General features: G+C 33.7%; 1 protein-coding gene across 1 annotated transcript in view; it reads left to right on the top strand.

Moving 5' to 3' along the window:
* The window catches only part of RCC1L (RCC1 like), a 41609-nt gene that overhangs the window by 1033 nt on the left and 24549 nt on the right, over positions 1-16027 (top strand). Inside the window, exons 2-3 of the mRNA XM_006918526.3 lie at positions 12946-13075; positions 15444-15572. Of these exons, the coding sequence (XP_006918588.1) occupies positions 12946-13075; positions 15444-15572 (259 nt within the window). The remainder of the gene's footprint in view (positions 1-12945; positions 13076-15443; positions 15573-16027) is intronic.

Here is a 16027-nt window from a genome sequence, read left to right as displayed (position 1 = left end):
AAACATGGATGCTTAGACAGGTTCTTGGGAATGGTTGTGGAAATCTTGATAGGTGATGAAAAAGAGGCAGATTTAAACAGTTTGGCTTCTGACCGTCAGGGATAACAAACGACCTTTTCACTAAAAAGGGAAGATTAAGAGAAACGGTATTTAAGTTACAGATGAATGAGAAGTTGGGTTGTTTGACTTCTTAATACTGAGTTGTAAGAGTTATTAAAGTAACCTGGATATAGGTCCTTAATCACATGTATGATGTGTGCAAATATTTTCTGCCAGTTTATGGCTTTTCTTTTTATGTTTCTAATAGTATCTATTGAAGAGCAAAAGTTTTTAATATTGACGAAATTCAATTGATAAGTTTTTCTGCTGTGGATTATGCTTTAGTAGCATGCCTAAGAAATCTTTGTCTAATCCAGGCTCACAAAGATTATTTTTCTATGTTTTCTTCTAGGAGCTTTTTAGTTTTCTTATATTTAGGTCTATGAACCACCTATTTGAGTGATTTTTGTGTATGGTGTGGGATAACAGTCTTTTTGAGTGTGAGTATCCAGTTGTGTTAGCATCATTGGGTGAAAAGATTATCCTTTCCTTATTGAACTGTCTCGGCATTTTTGTGGAAAATCAATTGACTGTAAATGTAAGGGTTTATTTCTGAACTCTCATTTATATTCCATTAATCTATGTGTCTATCTTTATGCCAAAATTACACTTTTGATTACTGTAGCTTTTTAATAAGTTTTGAAATTGAGAAATGTAAGTTCTCCAACTTTGTTTTTCTTTTTATAAATTGTTGTGGCTATTCTGATCTTTTGCTTTTGCTTTTGTGTTTGAATTTTTGGATTGGCTTGCCATATTCTGCAAAAATACTTGCTGGGATTTTTGATAGGGATTATGACAATCTGTAGATCAATCTGGAGACAAATTCCATCTAAACAATTTTGTGTCTTTCAGTCTATGAACCTAGAATGTCTACCCATTTATTTAGATCTGTAATTTCTTTCAACTATGTTTTGTAGTTTTCAGTGTACAAGCCTTACACTTTGGTTAAATTTATTCCTAAGTATTTTATTCTTTTTGATGCTATTCTGAATAGAATTGTATTCTTAATTTTATTTTTTGAATGTTCATTGCTAGAAATACAGTTTTTTTGTGTGTATTTTGAGCTTATATTTTGTGACCTTGCTGAATTTATTAGCTCTATAGATTTTTGTGAATTCCTTAGGATTTTCTACATATGAGATTATGTTGTCTGGTTGTCTATGAATAAAGACAGTTTTACATCTTCATTTCCAATTTAAATAACCTTTTACTTTTTCCTAGCCTGATTCCACTGAATAGAACCTAAAGTATATCATTGAATAGAAGTGGTGAAAGCCAATATCTTTGCTTTATTCTTGATCTTAGAGAGATAACAGTCTTTCACTATTAAGTATGATTTTCATAGATGCTTTTTGTCAAGTTGAGGAAGTTTTCCTTCTTTGTTGAGCTTTCCTTTTTCTAAATCATGGATAGGGATTGGATTTTGTCAAATGCTTTTTCTGTGTCTGTTAAGGTGATTGTGTGGTATTTGTCTTTGTTCTGTTAATAGGATATATTACATTAATTAATCTTTGAATATTAAACCAATTTTGTATTTCTGGGATGAATTACACTTGGTCATAGTGAATAATACATTTTATATGTTGCTGGATTTGGTTTGGTAATATTTTGTCGAGAAGTTTTCCTTGTGTTCTTTTGTCTGGTTTTGGTATCAGGATAATACTGTCCTCATAGAATGAATTGCTAGAAGAGTTTGTAAAGAATTGGTATTTTGTTTTATTTACATGTTTGGTAGAATTACCAATGAAGTAGGTCATCTGGGTCTTGGCTTTCTTTGCTTGAAGTTTTTTTAAATTGCTAACTCAATTTTTTAAACTTGTTATAGGGATATTAAAGTTTTCTATTTCTTCTTGAGCCAGCTCTGATAATTTGCGTCTTTCTAGGAGTTTGTCCATTTTATGTCAGATATCTAATATTGTTGGCATAAAGTTGTTTATAGTATTCACTTGCAATCCTCTACATTTCCATAGTTTTTCATTTCTGATTTTGGTAATTTGTATCATCTCTCATTTCCCTTGGTCTATCTAGATAAATATTTGTCAATTTTGTTAATTTTTTGAAATAACCAACATTTGGTTTAATTAACATTCTCCATTGTTTTTGCATTTTCTGTTTCATTGATTTCCACTTGAATTTTTATTTCCTTCCTTCTGCTTGCTTTCGGTTTAATTTGCTTTTTTTTTGTTTCTTTTTTTTTTCCTCTTATGATTTTTTTACCCAGCTTTATTGAAATATAATAGATAATTAGCTGCTCAGCTTTACTTTGTACAATTCAGTGAATTTTTTTTTCAATTATAGTTGGCATACAATAATATATTAGTTTCAGGTGTATAGCATAGTGATTAGAGATCTATATAACTCACAAAGTGATCACCCCACTCTTCCTCCTTGCATATTTATTACAACGTTGTTAATTATTACCTTATGCTTCTCTTTATATCTCCATGTCTATTTTGTACTTCTTAATCCCTTTGCCCTTTTTCACCTTCCCCTCCTCACTCCTCTCTCAACTAGTAGCCCTCAGAATATTCTCTGTATTGATGAGTTTGTTTCTGCTTTTTTTTTGTTTTTTATTTTGTTCTTTAGATTCCACGTGCTGGTGAAATCATGCAATATTTGTCTTTCTCTGTCCTACCCATTTCATTCAGCTCAATACCCTCTATTAAGGTAATATCTTTTTCCATCTCCTTCCTTTTAGTCTGTGTGTCTTTTAATCTGAAGTGAGTCTCTTATAGGCAGCATATGTAGGGGTCTTACTTTATTATCCATTCAGCTTTCATATCTTTTGGTTGGAACACTTAATTCTTTTCCATTTCAAGTACTTGTAGGAATGTAGTTATACCATTCTTTATTCATGTTTTTGATATATGCTTTTTCTTCTTAAAGAAGTCCCTCCAACATTTCCTATAATATCAGCTTGATGTTGATAAATTCCTTTATTTTTGTTTGGGAAGCTTTTTATCTGTTCTTCAACTCTGAATAATAGCTTTGCTGGATAAAGTCTTCTTGGTCATACATCCTGGGTTTTCATCACGTTGAATGTTTTGTCTTGCATAGTTTCTTTTGAGAAATCAGCTGCCAGTCCTATGGATGCTCCCCTGTAGGTAACTAACTGCTTTTCTCTTGCTGCTTTTTAGATTCTCTCTTTGTATTTAACCTTTGGCATTTTAAATATAATATGTCTTGGTGTGGGCCTCTTTGGGCTCCTCTTTTTTGGGACTCTGAGCTTCTTGGTATTGTATGTCTATTTCCTTTGCCACCTGAGGGAAGTTTTCCATCATTATTTCTTCAACTAGCTCTTCAACTTCTTGTTTTCCTTCAGGCACCCCTATGACACTGATATTTTTACATTTAATTTTGTCCCAGAGGCTCCTTAAATTATTATAGTCCTGGCTTCTTTTTTTTTGCTTGAGTGTCCTTGGCTTACCCATCCTCTGATTGAGTTTCCTTGGCTTCCCCACACTCTGTAGTGGTGGTTCAATCCTCTTCTTTATTCACTCTGTTGATTTCCTCTACTATACTCTTTATCTCAGATAATGTGTTCTTCATTTCTGACTGGATCCCTTTTATAATTTCAATTCCATTTTTATGGGTTTTTTTTAAATCTCTTTGTTAAAGTTCTCACTGAATTCATCTACACTTCCCCTAAGTTCATTGAGCATCTTTATAACCAGTGTTTTGAACTCTGCATCTGTTAGATTGCTTGACTCCATTATTCCTAGATCTCTGTTCTGTTCTCTCATATGGTTTCTGCTTCTTTGTCTTCCCACTTTGACTGCCTTTCTGTGTCTGTTTCTATGTATTAAGCAAAACTCTTGTCTTCTGGTCTTATTAGCGTGGCTTTGTGTAGTAGATGTCCAGTGGCACAGTCCTGAGAGGGGTTCAGCTGCAGGCCAAATTTAGCTCCAGGCTGTGCCCCTCTGGGGCCACCTGTTAAAATTCAGCAAGCCTTTCACAGATCTTGTGCTTATTGTTGCCTCAAGAGGCCACACCAGCAACTGAGGCCAGCTTCCACGTGTGTGGGTCTTGGAGTTGGCTCAGCAAGGAGCATGGGACTTGCCAAGGACACACCTGGATGTGGCTTAGGCGGGGCTGTGAGTTGGTGAGGTGGAGTCTCAAGGAATCCTCTGGGCAGAGTGACCTCTGTTATCCAATTTGATGATGTCTCAGCTATGGTGGAGCTACGTCTGCACACTGGGATGGTGAGGGCTCAACAGAGGAACAATGGATACTGCCAGCACTTCTGCCCAGGAGAAAGCCTCACCTCTGGCCCTTGCTCCATCAACTAAGTGTCCCCTTTTAAATTCCTGGTGCCCCCTGAGCAGCCGACGCAGCGCAGGTGCTCAGAGCAGGCAGGTCTGTAACCATGAAAGTCCGATTGCGGATACAGCCCCTTTAAGAGATGTCTGCAGCTGTCGGCTGCCACTGCCATAGCCTTTGTCACACTCAGCCTCTTGGGACCAGGCAGCCTCATATCTTTGCCTGCTTCTATCTTCTACTGTTGCAGGTTGATTTCTTACTTCTCTCTCTAGTTGTAGGACTTCTGTTCATCTAGATCTCAGATGACTCTGCTTGCTGTTTGTTCCGTGTTTCTGTCACAACTTTGATGTGGTTGCAAGAGGGATGAACAAAGCCTCTGTCATCTACGCCATCTTTTCCCTTCTCCTTTTTTGTTTCTTAAAGTAGAAGTTTAGGCTACTATTGAGGTCTGTTTATTTAATGTAGGTGTTTATAGCTATAATTTTTCTTCTAAGCGCTGTTTAGCTCAGCCCATAAATTCTGATATGTTGTGTTTTTGTCTCATTCACCTTAAAGTAGTTTTCAGTTTCTTTTGTGGTTTCTCCTTTGACCCATGAGTTATTTAGAAGTATTTAATTTTTGAATTGTGAATTTCTCTAATTTATTTATTTCTAATTCTGTTGTGGTTGGAGAACCTATTTTATTTAATTTTAGTCATTTTAAGTGTATTGAGACTTCGTTTTATAGCCTAGCATAAGGTCTGTGTTCCATGTGTGTTTGAAAAGTATGTGTATTTTGCTGTTTGGGTGGGTGTAAGATTATAGATGACAGATCAAGTTGGTCGATAGCATTGTTCAAGTTTTCTGTATCCTTTCTGATTTTCTGCCTTTTTGTTCTGTCAGTTATTGAGAGTGGGATATTGACATCTTCGGCTATTGCTGACTTCTCTGTTTCTCCATTCAGTTCTGTCAGCTTTTGCTTCATGTATTTTGTGGTTTTGTTGCTAGGTGCATATATATTTATAGCTGTTCTATTTCTTGATGCATTGATCTTTTTATTATTGTAAAATGTATTCTTTGTCTCCAGTAACATTTTTTTGTTTTCAAGTCTATTTTGCCAGACATTAGTATAGCTGCTTCAGTTCTCTTATTGCTATTTGTATATTATGTAATTTCCTAACTTTTCATTTTCTATCTGTATCTTTGAATCTAAACATGGCTCTTGACTGCATATAGTAGGGTCATGTTTTCTTATCCATTTTACCAATTTCTGCCTTTCAGTTGGAGTGTTAAATCCATTTTTATTTAATATAATTTAATGAAGGTAGGATATAGGGCAGCTGTTTTGTTATTTATCATCTTTTTTTGTTCCCCTGGCCATCCCCTTTTGCTTTTTTCTGTGTTAAATAGCTGTTTCCTAGTGTACATTTGAATTTCTTTGTCATTTCTTTTATTAGTTTTGATTAATACCAAGTTAATTTCAGTACTATACAAAAACTTTGCTTATATATAGCTCTGTCTTTTTCTTCCTCTGTTGTGCTATTATTGTCATAAATTACATATTTATGTCTCATATTCCCATTAGCATATATTTATAATTATCACTTTATGCAGTTTTCTTTTATATCAGAAAGGAGAAAAAATATGTTTATACTATCTTATATTTTTATTCATTAAAAAATTTATTTACTTATGCAGTGACTTAACTGGTGCTCTTTATTTCTTTATGTAGATTTGAGTTACTGTCTTGTGTCCTTTTATTTTCTGCCTCAAGACTTTTCTTTAGTGTTTTTTGTAGGGCGGGTCTGCTAGTGATGAATCTCTGTTTTTGTGTATTTGGTAGTATATTTCTTCTTTTTAAAAATTTTTTTTTTTTTAAAAAAACAGCTTTGTTGAGATATAATTCACACATACAATTCACCCATTTATTGGTTTTTGGTATGTTACTAGATTTTAAAAATTGTGGAAAAAAATATACGTAACGTAAAATTTGCCATTGTAACCATTTTAAAGTATAATTCATTGGCATTAATTACTTCACAGTGTTGTACCATCACCACTATTATTTCTAAAACTTTTTCATTGCCCTAATCATAAACTCTGTAATTGTTAAGCAATAACTTCCCATTTTCCCCTACTTACAGCCCCTGGTAACCACTCATCTACCTATTTTGTCTCTGAATTTGCCTATTGTAGATATTTCATATAAGTGAAATCATACGATATTTATACTTTTGTATCTAGCTTATTTCACTTAGTATGATGTCTTCAAGGTTCATCCATGTTGTAGCATGTGTCAGAACTTCATTCCTTTTTACAGCTGAATAATATTTTGTTGTACGTGTATACCACATTTAGTTTATCCATTCACCCGTTGATGGACACCTGGATTGCTTCTACTTTTTGACTGTTGTGAATAATGCTGCAGTAAGTATTGCTGTACAAGTATCTGAAAACCTGTTGTCAGTTCTTTTGTATATTTACCTAGGAATGGGATTGCTGGATCATATAGTAATTCTTTCTATGTTTAACCTTTTGGAGAACTTCCAGATTGTTTTCCACAGTGGCTGTAGCATTTTACATTCCCACAAGCAATGTATGAGAATGTCAGTTTCCTCACATCTTCACCATCTTCGTTTTATTTTTAAATATCATTCTTAAAGATAGTTGTACTGAATGTAAATTTCTTGGTTGACAGGTTTTTTTTTTTTGTTTGTTTGTTTTTCTTTCAGCACTTTGAAAGAAAAGCCATCCCACTACCTTCTGGCCTAAATGGTTTCTGATGAGAAATCAGCTATATAACTTATTGAAGATATGTTATATGTGATGTTATTTTTCTCTTGCTGCTTTCAAGATTCTTTGTCTTTTACTTTTCACAATTTGATTATGATGTTTCTATGTGTGGATATCTTTCAGTTTATTTTTTGGAGTTCATTTTGCTTCTTGAATGTCTAGATTCATGTTTTCATCATATTTGAGATGTTTTGGGCCATTCTTTTTTTTTCTTTTAAGACTCAATTTTTTTAGAGCAGTTTTAGGTTCACAGGACAGTTGAGCTGAAGATACAGAGATTTCCCACACACACATGCATAGCCTCCCTCATTATCAACGCCCCCACACTCCCAAACTGGTACATTGTTAAAATCGATGATCTTATATTGATACATCATAATCACCCAAAGTCCATAGTTTACATTTGGGTCTGTTCTTGATGTGGTATACTCCATGGATTTGGACAAATGTGTAATGACATGTATTGGTCATTATAGTACTATATAGATTATTTTTGCAGCACTAAAAATTCTCTGTGCTCCTATTTATCCCATCCACTATACCCTATTATTTATTCAAAAATTCTTTCTGCCCCTTTCTCTTCTCTCCTTCTGGGACTCTCATTATATGTATGGTAGTATGCTTGGTTTGTCCCACAGGTATCTGAAGCTCAGTTGAACTATCTTCAAGTTTGCTGATTATTTTTTTTTGCCTGCTCAAATATGATGAGAACTCATCTAGTGAATTTTTAATTTCAGTTATTGTACTTTTTAGCTTCAAAATTTCTATGTATGTTTTCATACTTTCCTTTAGTTTTTCACATGTGGTTTCTTTTAGTTCTTTGAATGTATTTAAAATAGTTGATTTCAGAGTCTTTGTCCTAAGTCTAATATCTAGGCTTCTGCAGGAGCAATTTTTTAAATCTCCCTCATTTTTTATTTAAAAATAAAAAGCAAAAACCAAAAAGTATAAAAGTTCTTAGTACTAGGCCAGAGACAAAATATTAACACTAGTTAAGAGTTATTTTTAACAGACTTATTGAATTATACCTGGCATACAATAAATGGTACAATTGATAGGTTTTGACATATGTGTACATTTGTGAAACCATCACCACAATCAAAATGGTGAACATATTCATCACCTGAAATGTTTCCTTGTGCTCCTTTGTTATGCTGACCTATACCATCCATGCTCACTCCACTCTGTGCAGGAGCTATTTTTGTTGACTGCATTTTTTTCTCCTGTATATGGGCTATAATTTATCATTTCTTTTCATCTCTTGTGTTTTCTCTTGTTGAAAACTGGATATTAAAAATGATACTATGTGGCAACTCTGGAAATAAAATATTCCCACCTCCCTAGGGTTTGTTGTTGCTGTTTATTGTTGTTTAGTGACTTTTCTGAACTAATTTGATAAAGTTAATATTCTTTGTCATGTGTAGCTACTAAGGTCTCTGTTCAGTTAGCTTAGTAGACAGCTAGTAATTGGACAGATTTTCTTAAGTCATGTAAACAATAAATTTCCCCATCTTTACTAAGGGATCAGGTCAAATAAATACTACCTCACAAGTAGGGCCTTCCAGGGAACCACACAGAAAGAATTACTATATGATCCAGCAATCCCATTCCTAGGTAAATATACAAAAGAACTGACAACAGGTTTTCAGATACTTGTACAGCAATGCTTACTGTAGCATTATTCATAACAGTCAAAAGGTAGAAGCATTCCAGGTGTCCATCAACGGGTGAATGGATAAACAAAATGTGGTATATACGTACAACGAAATATTATTCAGCTGTAAAAAGGAATGAAGTTCTGACACATGCCACAACATGGATGAACCTTGAAGACATCATACTAAGTGAAATAAGCTAGATACAAAAGTATAAATATCGTATGATTTCACTTATATGAAATATCTACAATAGGCAAATTCACAGAGACAAAAGATAAATGGGATAGTTCAAATGAGAATTCTCTGGGAATGAGGCTTTGAAGTTCCAATTCCACTCTGCCTCCTTCAGTGGCTGCTAGATTGCCAATTTTCAGCATGATTGTAAGCTGTTGGTTGTCAGGGCTACTTGAGAGTTGAGGAGAGGTGAAGTTAAAACACCACAAATCATGCTGTTCTTGCTGAGATTCAACTGCCTCTCGAGTAAACACTCCAGATTGCTCTAAGCCTTTGGTTAATTTCCAGAGTTCTGAAAAGGTGACCCTGACAGTATTGGCCAGAGTTGTTGTTGTTCCACCATTTTCACTGATGTTATTCAATCCATGTTCTTTTAATATAATTATTGATATGGTTGGATTGCACCTGTTATTTTGCTGTTTCTTTCTGTCATTTTTGTTCCTCTGCTCTTGCTTTACTGTCTTTTATCTTAAATAGATATTTTTCTAGTGGACCTTTTGTTGGATGTTTCACTATGTATTATTTTAGTATTTTTTTTTTTTTGGTGATTGCTCTTGGGATTACAATATGTATCTTACTTTATACAATCTACTTTATATTAATAGTGACCTAATTCTGAAAAACAACAACTTTGTTCTAACATAGCTTCATTTCCTCCTCTCTCCTTTGTGTGGTTGTTGTGATATATATTATATCTTTATGTGTTTTAAGCCCATAATACAATTCTGTAATTATTATTTTATGCAGTTGTCTTTCTAATCATTCAAGAGAAGAGAAAAAATATATTTACATGTCTTATAATTACTTGTATAATTACTTTCACTGGTACAGTTCATTTCTTTTTGTGATTATTAGTTACCATCTACTGTCATTTCCTTTTGGCCTGAAATATTTAAAAAAAAAACAACTGAGATGTAATTGACATATAACACTGTGTAAGTTTAACGTGTACAATGGGTTGTATAAATGTATGAACATATACATTTCTGTATTAGAGTATGATTGCCACCATAGCATTAGCTTACATATCTACCATATCACAGAATTATCGTTTCTTTTTTGTGGTGAGAACATTTAAGATCCAGCGTCTTAGTAATCTTGAAGTATTTAATACAGTATTGTTGACCGAAGGACTTCTTTAGTGCTTATTATGGCAGGTCCACTAGCAGTGAATTCTCTTAGTTTGGGGGATTGTATGTTTTATTTTCATTTCTCTAAAGATAGTTTTGCTGGATATGGAATTCTTGGTTAGCAGTTTTTGTCTTTCAGCACTTTGAAAATATTCTGATTTCTGGTCTCCATTGTTGCTGATGAGAAGTTAGCTTTTGATCTTGTTCCCTTATACTGATGAATCCATTTTTTTGTTGTTTTTAAGATTTTCTCGGTTTTTCAAGAGTTTAACTGATTTGTTGATCAATCTTGATCCGTTGTTTTGCCTACAACTGATCCATTGGTAAATTTTCTGACATTCTTTTTCTTTGTTTTCAAATGCTAATGTTCACTCTTTAAAAATTTTTTATTAAAGTTATTAAAGTAACAATTATATAAATTTCAGGTGTATAACTCTATAATACAACATATGTATACTCTATTGTGTGCCCACCACCCCAAGTCTAGTCTCCTGTCATCGTGTATTTGACCCCCTTTATCTTCATAGCTCTCCCTCTACCCATCATCCTCTCTGTAACCACCATTCTGTTGTCTGTATCTCTGAGTTTGTTGTTTCATTTGTTTGTATGTTCGTTTTGTTCGTTCATTTGTTGCTTTTTGTTTTATATCCCATATATGCATGATATTACACAGTTCTTGTCTTTTTTCATCTGACTTACCTCACTTAGCATACTAGTCTCAAGATCTATTCATGTTGTTGGAAATAGCACTCTTTCATATTTTTTAATGGCTGAGTAATATTCCATTGTATATATATACCACATATATACAGTTATCTATCTAAAGACACTTAGGTTGTTTTTATGTCTTGGCTATTGTGAATAATGATGCAGTGTACATAGGGGTACATATATCTTTACAAATAAGTATTTTCAAATTTTCAGGTAGATTGCTAGGTCATATGTCACATGGTAGCTCTGTTATTAATTTTTTGAGGAAATGCCATGCTGTTTAACATACTGGCTGCACCAATTTGCATTCCCTCCAGCAATGTGCGAGGATTCTCTTTTCTCCACATCCTTTCCAACTTGTTATTTCTTGTCTTGTTGGCAGCAGCCATTTTAACATGTATGACATGGTGTCTCATTGTGATTTTGATTTACATTTCCCTTATAACTAATGCTGTTGAACATTTTTTCATGTATCTGCTGGCCGTCTTCTTTGCAAAAGAGTTCAGGTTCTCTGCCCACTTTTTATTGGATTTTTTTTTGTTGTCAAGTTGTATGAATTCTCTATATATTTTGGATATTTATCCTTATCGGAGGATTGTTTGCAATGATCTTCTCCCATTTGATTGGTGGTCTTTTTGTATTGTTGATTTCTTCTGCTGAACAGAAACTTTTTAGTTTGATGTAGTCCCATTTTTTTTTTTCTTTTACTTACTATGTCTTTGAGGTCAAGTTCACAAAAACCCCTCTGAGACCAAGGTTGGTAAGTATAATGCCTGTGTTTTCTTCTATGTATTTTATTGTTTTAGGTCTTATATCCAAGTCTTCAATCCATTTTGAGTTAATTTTTGTGATGGTTTCAGATAGCGGTGTAATTTCTTTTGCATCTGGCTTTCCTATTTCCAACAATTTATTGAAGAGACTTCCTTTCGCCATTGTATATTTTTGGCTTTGCCATTATTTCTTTAAATATTTTTTACCTGCCTCTTTCTCTCTTGCCCTTCTGGGACTCCCATTACATAAATGTTGATACACTTCCTGTTATGTTATAGGTCTCTGAGGCAACTGTTCATTTTTAAAAAAATTTTTTCCCTGTTCTTCAGAATGAATAATTTCTATTGATATTTCTTTAAGTTAACTGATTCTTTCTTCACCAGCTCAAATTTGCTGTTGAGCCTATATAGTGAATTTTTTGTTTTGATTAGTGTACAACTCTAGAATTTCCAGTTAGGTTTTAATATTTGTATTTCTCTATTCAGCTTCCATATTTGTTGAGTCATTGTCATCATGTTTTCCTTTAATTCTTTAAACAGTTTTTTTTAAAAATTATTTGAACAACAGTTCATTAAAGTTTTTGACAAATCCAACATCTAGGTCCACTTACTGTTAGTTTCTTTTGGCTGCTTTTTTCCCCTTGGTATAGGTCACACTTACTTGCTTCTTTGCATGTCTTGTACTTTTTCATCGAAACTGGACTTTTTGAGATATTATATGCATGCTGTAATCAAATAGTTTCCATTTATTAGCTCTGTGACTATATTAGGCAAGTTACTTAATCTCTAGGAAACCTGATTTTTCTCATTTACCAAATACTACTATTAGTAGTAGTAACAATAATAACAAGTACATTATGAAGCTCTTACATTAAGTCAGGTACTATTTACTGTAAGTACTTTAGCTTTATTAACTAATTTAGTCCTCAGAACAACCCAATGAGAAACACACTTATTATTTCCATTTTACAGAGAGGGAAACAGATACAGAGAAGTTAAGTAATCTATCTTAGGTCATACATCTGGTAAGGAGTAGAGCAAAGATGTAAACTAAGGCAGTATTCAGCTTAACTACTATGCTAGACTGTCCGGGTGAGTGGGGATGATGATAATACCTAGTTCATAGGATCCCTGTAAAGATTAAATGAGATAATACATATCAAACACTTAACCCATAGTAAATGTTCAATAAATGTTAGTTTCTATCTTAATAGTATGTACTTTTGGATTGAGTAAATAACCTGTCATAAGTTGCTGAAAAAAACTTGATATCGCATATACAGGTTAATTCCTTACAGGAACTCTTTTTCAGATTTCATCAGCTGCTTGTGGCTATGGGTTCACATTGCTGTCTTCTAAAACCAAAGATGTTACGAAGGTTTGGGGTATGGGACTCAACAAAGATTCTCAGCTTGGATTTCACAGGAGCCGGAAAGATAAAAGTAAGCATTCTCACCTTGGCTTCTCTCTGCTGTGATTGGTCTAAGAAAGCTCCTTTTGGATTTTCATGAGTTCGACTACATAAACCAAACCATATGACAAACTAGATGGAGTCTTAAAGGAATATTGTTTGAAACCATCTGCACTAATTGTTTTTCAGCCTCTTTGGTAATAATATTGAACCTCTAGGCAAAAAGGCATTTGCTGTTAAGTAAAGATGTTCCCTTTTGGCCCCAAAGAGATGACCTTTCTTTCCTAGCTTGGAGATAGCCCGAAATACTCTATAGTACCTAGAATATGGTCTGGGAAAAAAGTTGAATGAACTCCTTAAGATGGAGGCTTTATTTTAGTTGTTTGAAAGTTGTAAAAATATTAGAAATCATTTATAATGACATTTTTAAAAGTAGACATTAGCCAAACAATATAATGAGAAAAATAAGAAATGTTTTTTAAATTAAGGGAGAAGTTACCTAGACGTATATACCAGACAGACCTTCATTTTTTTCTGTTCCTTTATATATATCAGACAGACCTTCATTTTTTTCTGTTCATTTATATTTTATTTTGATCATAGCATATATTTTGTTTTCTGCTTTTTTTCACTTAATTTTATATCAGGTTATTTTGTAAGTTAGTATTGAAGTCTTACTAGCTGTAAGATGCCACATCACTTTTTTTTATACCTTTAATTAGGAAAACTTTAGTCATATGTCGAAATGGACAGACTAGTGTAATGCATCCTGTATACTGTCACCAGCTTCAGCAGTTATCAACTCATGCCAGTCTTGTTTTCGTTTCTCCCACCTTCTCCTCAATAAATTTGAAGGAATTCTTAATATTATTGATTTCATTCATAAATATTTCAGTACATCTCTTAAAAAAATAAGGACTTTAAAAAAGTTAACAACATGATCACATATAAAAATAATTAATATTATAATCTCTTAATATCATCAATTTTCTAGTCAATGTTCAAATTGCCAGTTGTCTCATAAATGTCATTAAATTTTTAATTTTTAGAAATTTATTTGAATCAAGATCCAAATAAGGTCCAGACATTGCAATTGGTTGATAAGACTTTTAAAAGTCTTTTAAGTTTGTTTTAATCTTTTTTATCTAAAACTTATTTATTAAAGAAATCATGTTTTTATCCTATAGAATTTTTAAGTCTGAGGTTTACTGAGTATGTCCTCATTTTTTGTGATCCTCTATATTTTCTGTCAATTGGTAGTTGGATCTAGAGCCAGATTCCCTTTAAATGTTAGGTGTTTACTGCTTCCCAGGCCCTTAGGATTTTTGCGTATAGTAAAGGGGGATGTGAGTCACTTTTCAGTATTCTTAAGTACTATATATTTTCAGCTAATAAAGCCATATAAGCTAACAACATTGTCCAGTTTCTCTGATTTTGCCTAGAATCCTATCTTGTTGTGATGAACCAGTTATTCTATGCTGATCAAAAGCTCTGTCTGAAAATTATATTAGTCACTAATGAATACAAATGAGCAAGTATATTATTATAACAGTAATAATGCCATTTATTTGGTAGCCAAAATCTTTTTAAGCATGCATTCAAAAGAGAAAATAAGTTATTTAGTGGAGTGTAGGTTGAGAACCATTGCATTTACAGACCTTCTCTTTAACTCCAGCCTACCTTATAAATATTCAAAAGCTCATCGTTTAAAACATAGAAGAGGAATTATTTACATAGTCCAATCTGGCTTCTCCATTGGGATTGTAAAGAACAATGAGGTTCTTCTTTAGAGTGACTTCTCATAAACTTTTCCCTTGATGTGGTTATTTAAATATTAAAATTTTCTTTTTTATATATAGTTCAACATCCTAAAGGCACAGTAGAATATATGATGAAAAGTTGCTTTCCACCTCTGGCCTCCCAGCCACATGGTTTTTCTCCCTGATGACAACCTGTTTTAACAGTTTCTAGGTTATCTTTCTAGAGAGATTTAATATATATGCAAGTAAATGCATCTACATTTTTTTTTTTTTTGCCTCTTTTTAATATAACAATATTTGCTGTTCTTCACCTTACTAAGAAATTTTAGTGGGCATTGCAGAAAGAAAATGCTTTTACTTTCCTTAAAAATTCAAACAATTAAATGACATTTAAAGAGATTTTTAAAATAAGACTAAGTATGCTTTTCAATTACCCAATATTTAATGGCAGCAAAGTGGTGCAGTGAGTTGGGAGTTGGAGACTGGGATTCTAGTTCTAGCTCCACTAGTAGCCTGTGTGCCTTGAGTAAGTCATTCAAATCTGTGTTTAAAAATGTGGGGGTTGGACAATATGATTTTTAATGTTAGAAGTGCTATGACTCTCGATCAGTGTAATGAACCTGGTTGTTTTTGTTACAGCAAGGGGATATGAGTATGTTTTGGAGCCCTCACCTGTTCTACTTCCTCTCGACAGACCTCAGGAGACACAGGTGCTACAGGTCTCATGCGGCAGAGCCCACTCTCTTGTCCTCACAGATGGTGAAGGAGGTGAATTGACATGTTCAAGATTGCTGGAGGAGTGGGGGAGCCACTTTCTTGCCGTTGAGCCTGAAGTGGCTTGTTTGATTTAGCCTCATCTAATTAGTGAAGCTGTTGGCATTTCCTGAGCAAATCAGTTAGGATGGCTCAGGAGAGCTGTATTGGTCAGCCCTGGCTAAATCTTTTATGCTCTCTGCTCTCTATGGTTCTTGGAAAATCTTAGGTATCTATAAATGTCACAGCACACATCAGGCAGCCTTATCAAAGCCTCCTACTTTCTTTACATAAAGTCGCCAAGCTGGGCTGCACATGCATTTGTTTTTTTCTATTGTACTGAAAGAAGCCTGTTTGCTAACACTTCTACCAAGTGGTGGAGAGGCTTTCAGAGTCAAGGCTCCCGGATAAGCCCAACCCTCTCCAGAACAGCGGTTATTTCTAGAGAAAGGCCAGCTTGTTTTTAATTT

This window comes from Pteropus alecto, unplaced genomic scaffold, assembly GCF_000325575.1.
Source record: "Pteropus alecto unplaced genomic scaffold, ASM32557v1 scaffold68, whole genome shotgun sequence".
NCBI classification, from domain to species: Eukaryota; Metazoa; Chordata; class Mammalia; order Chiroptera; family Pteropodidae; genus Pteropus; species Pteropus alecto.
The sequence above is the reverse complement of the archived record's forward strand: the minus strand, read 5'-3'. Positions and strand labels throughout refer to the sequence as shown.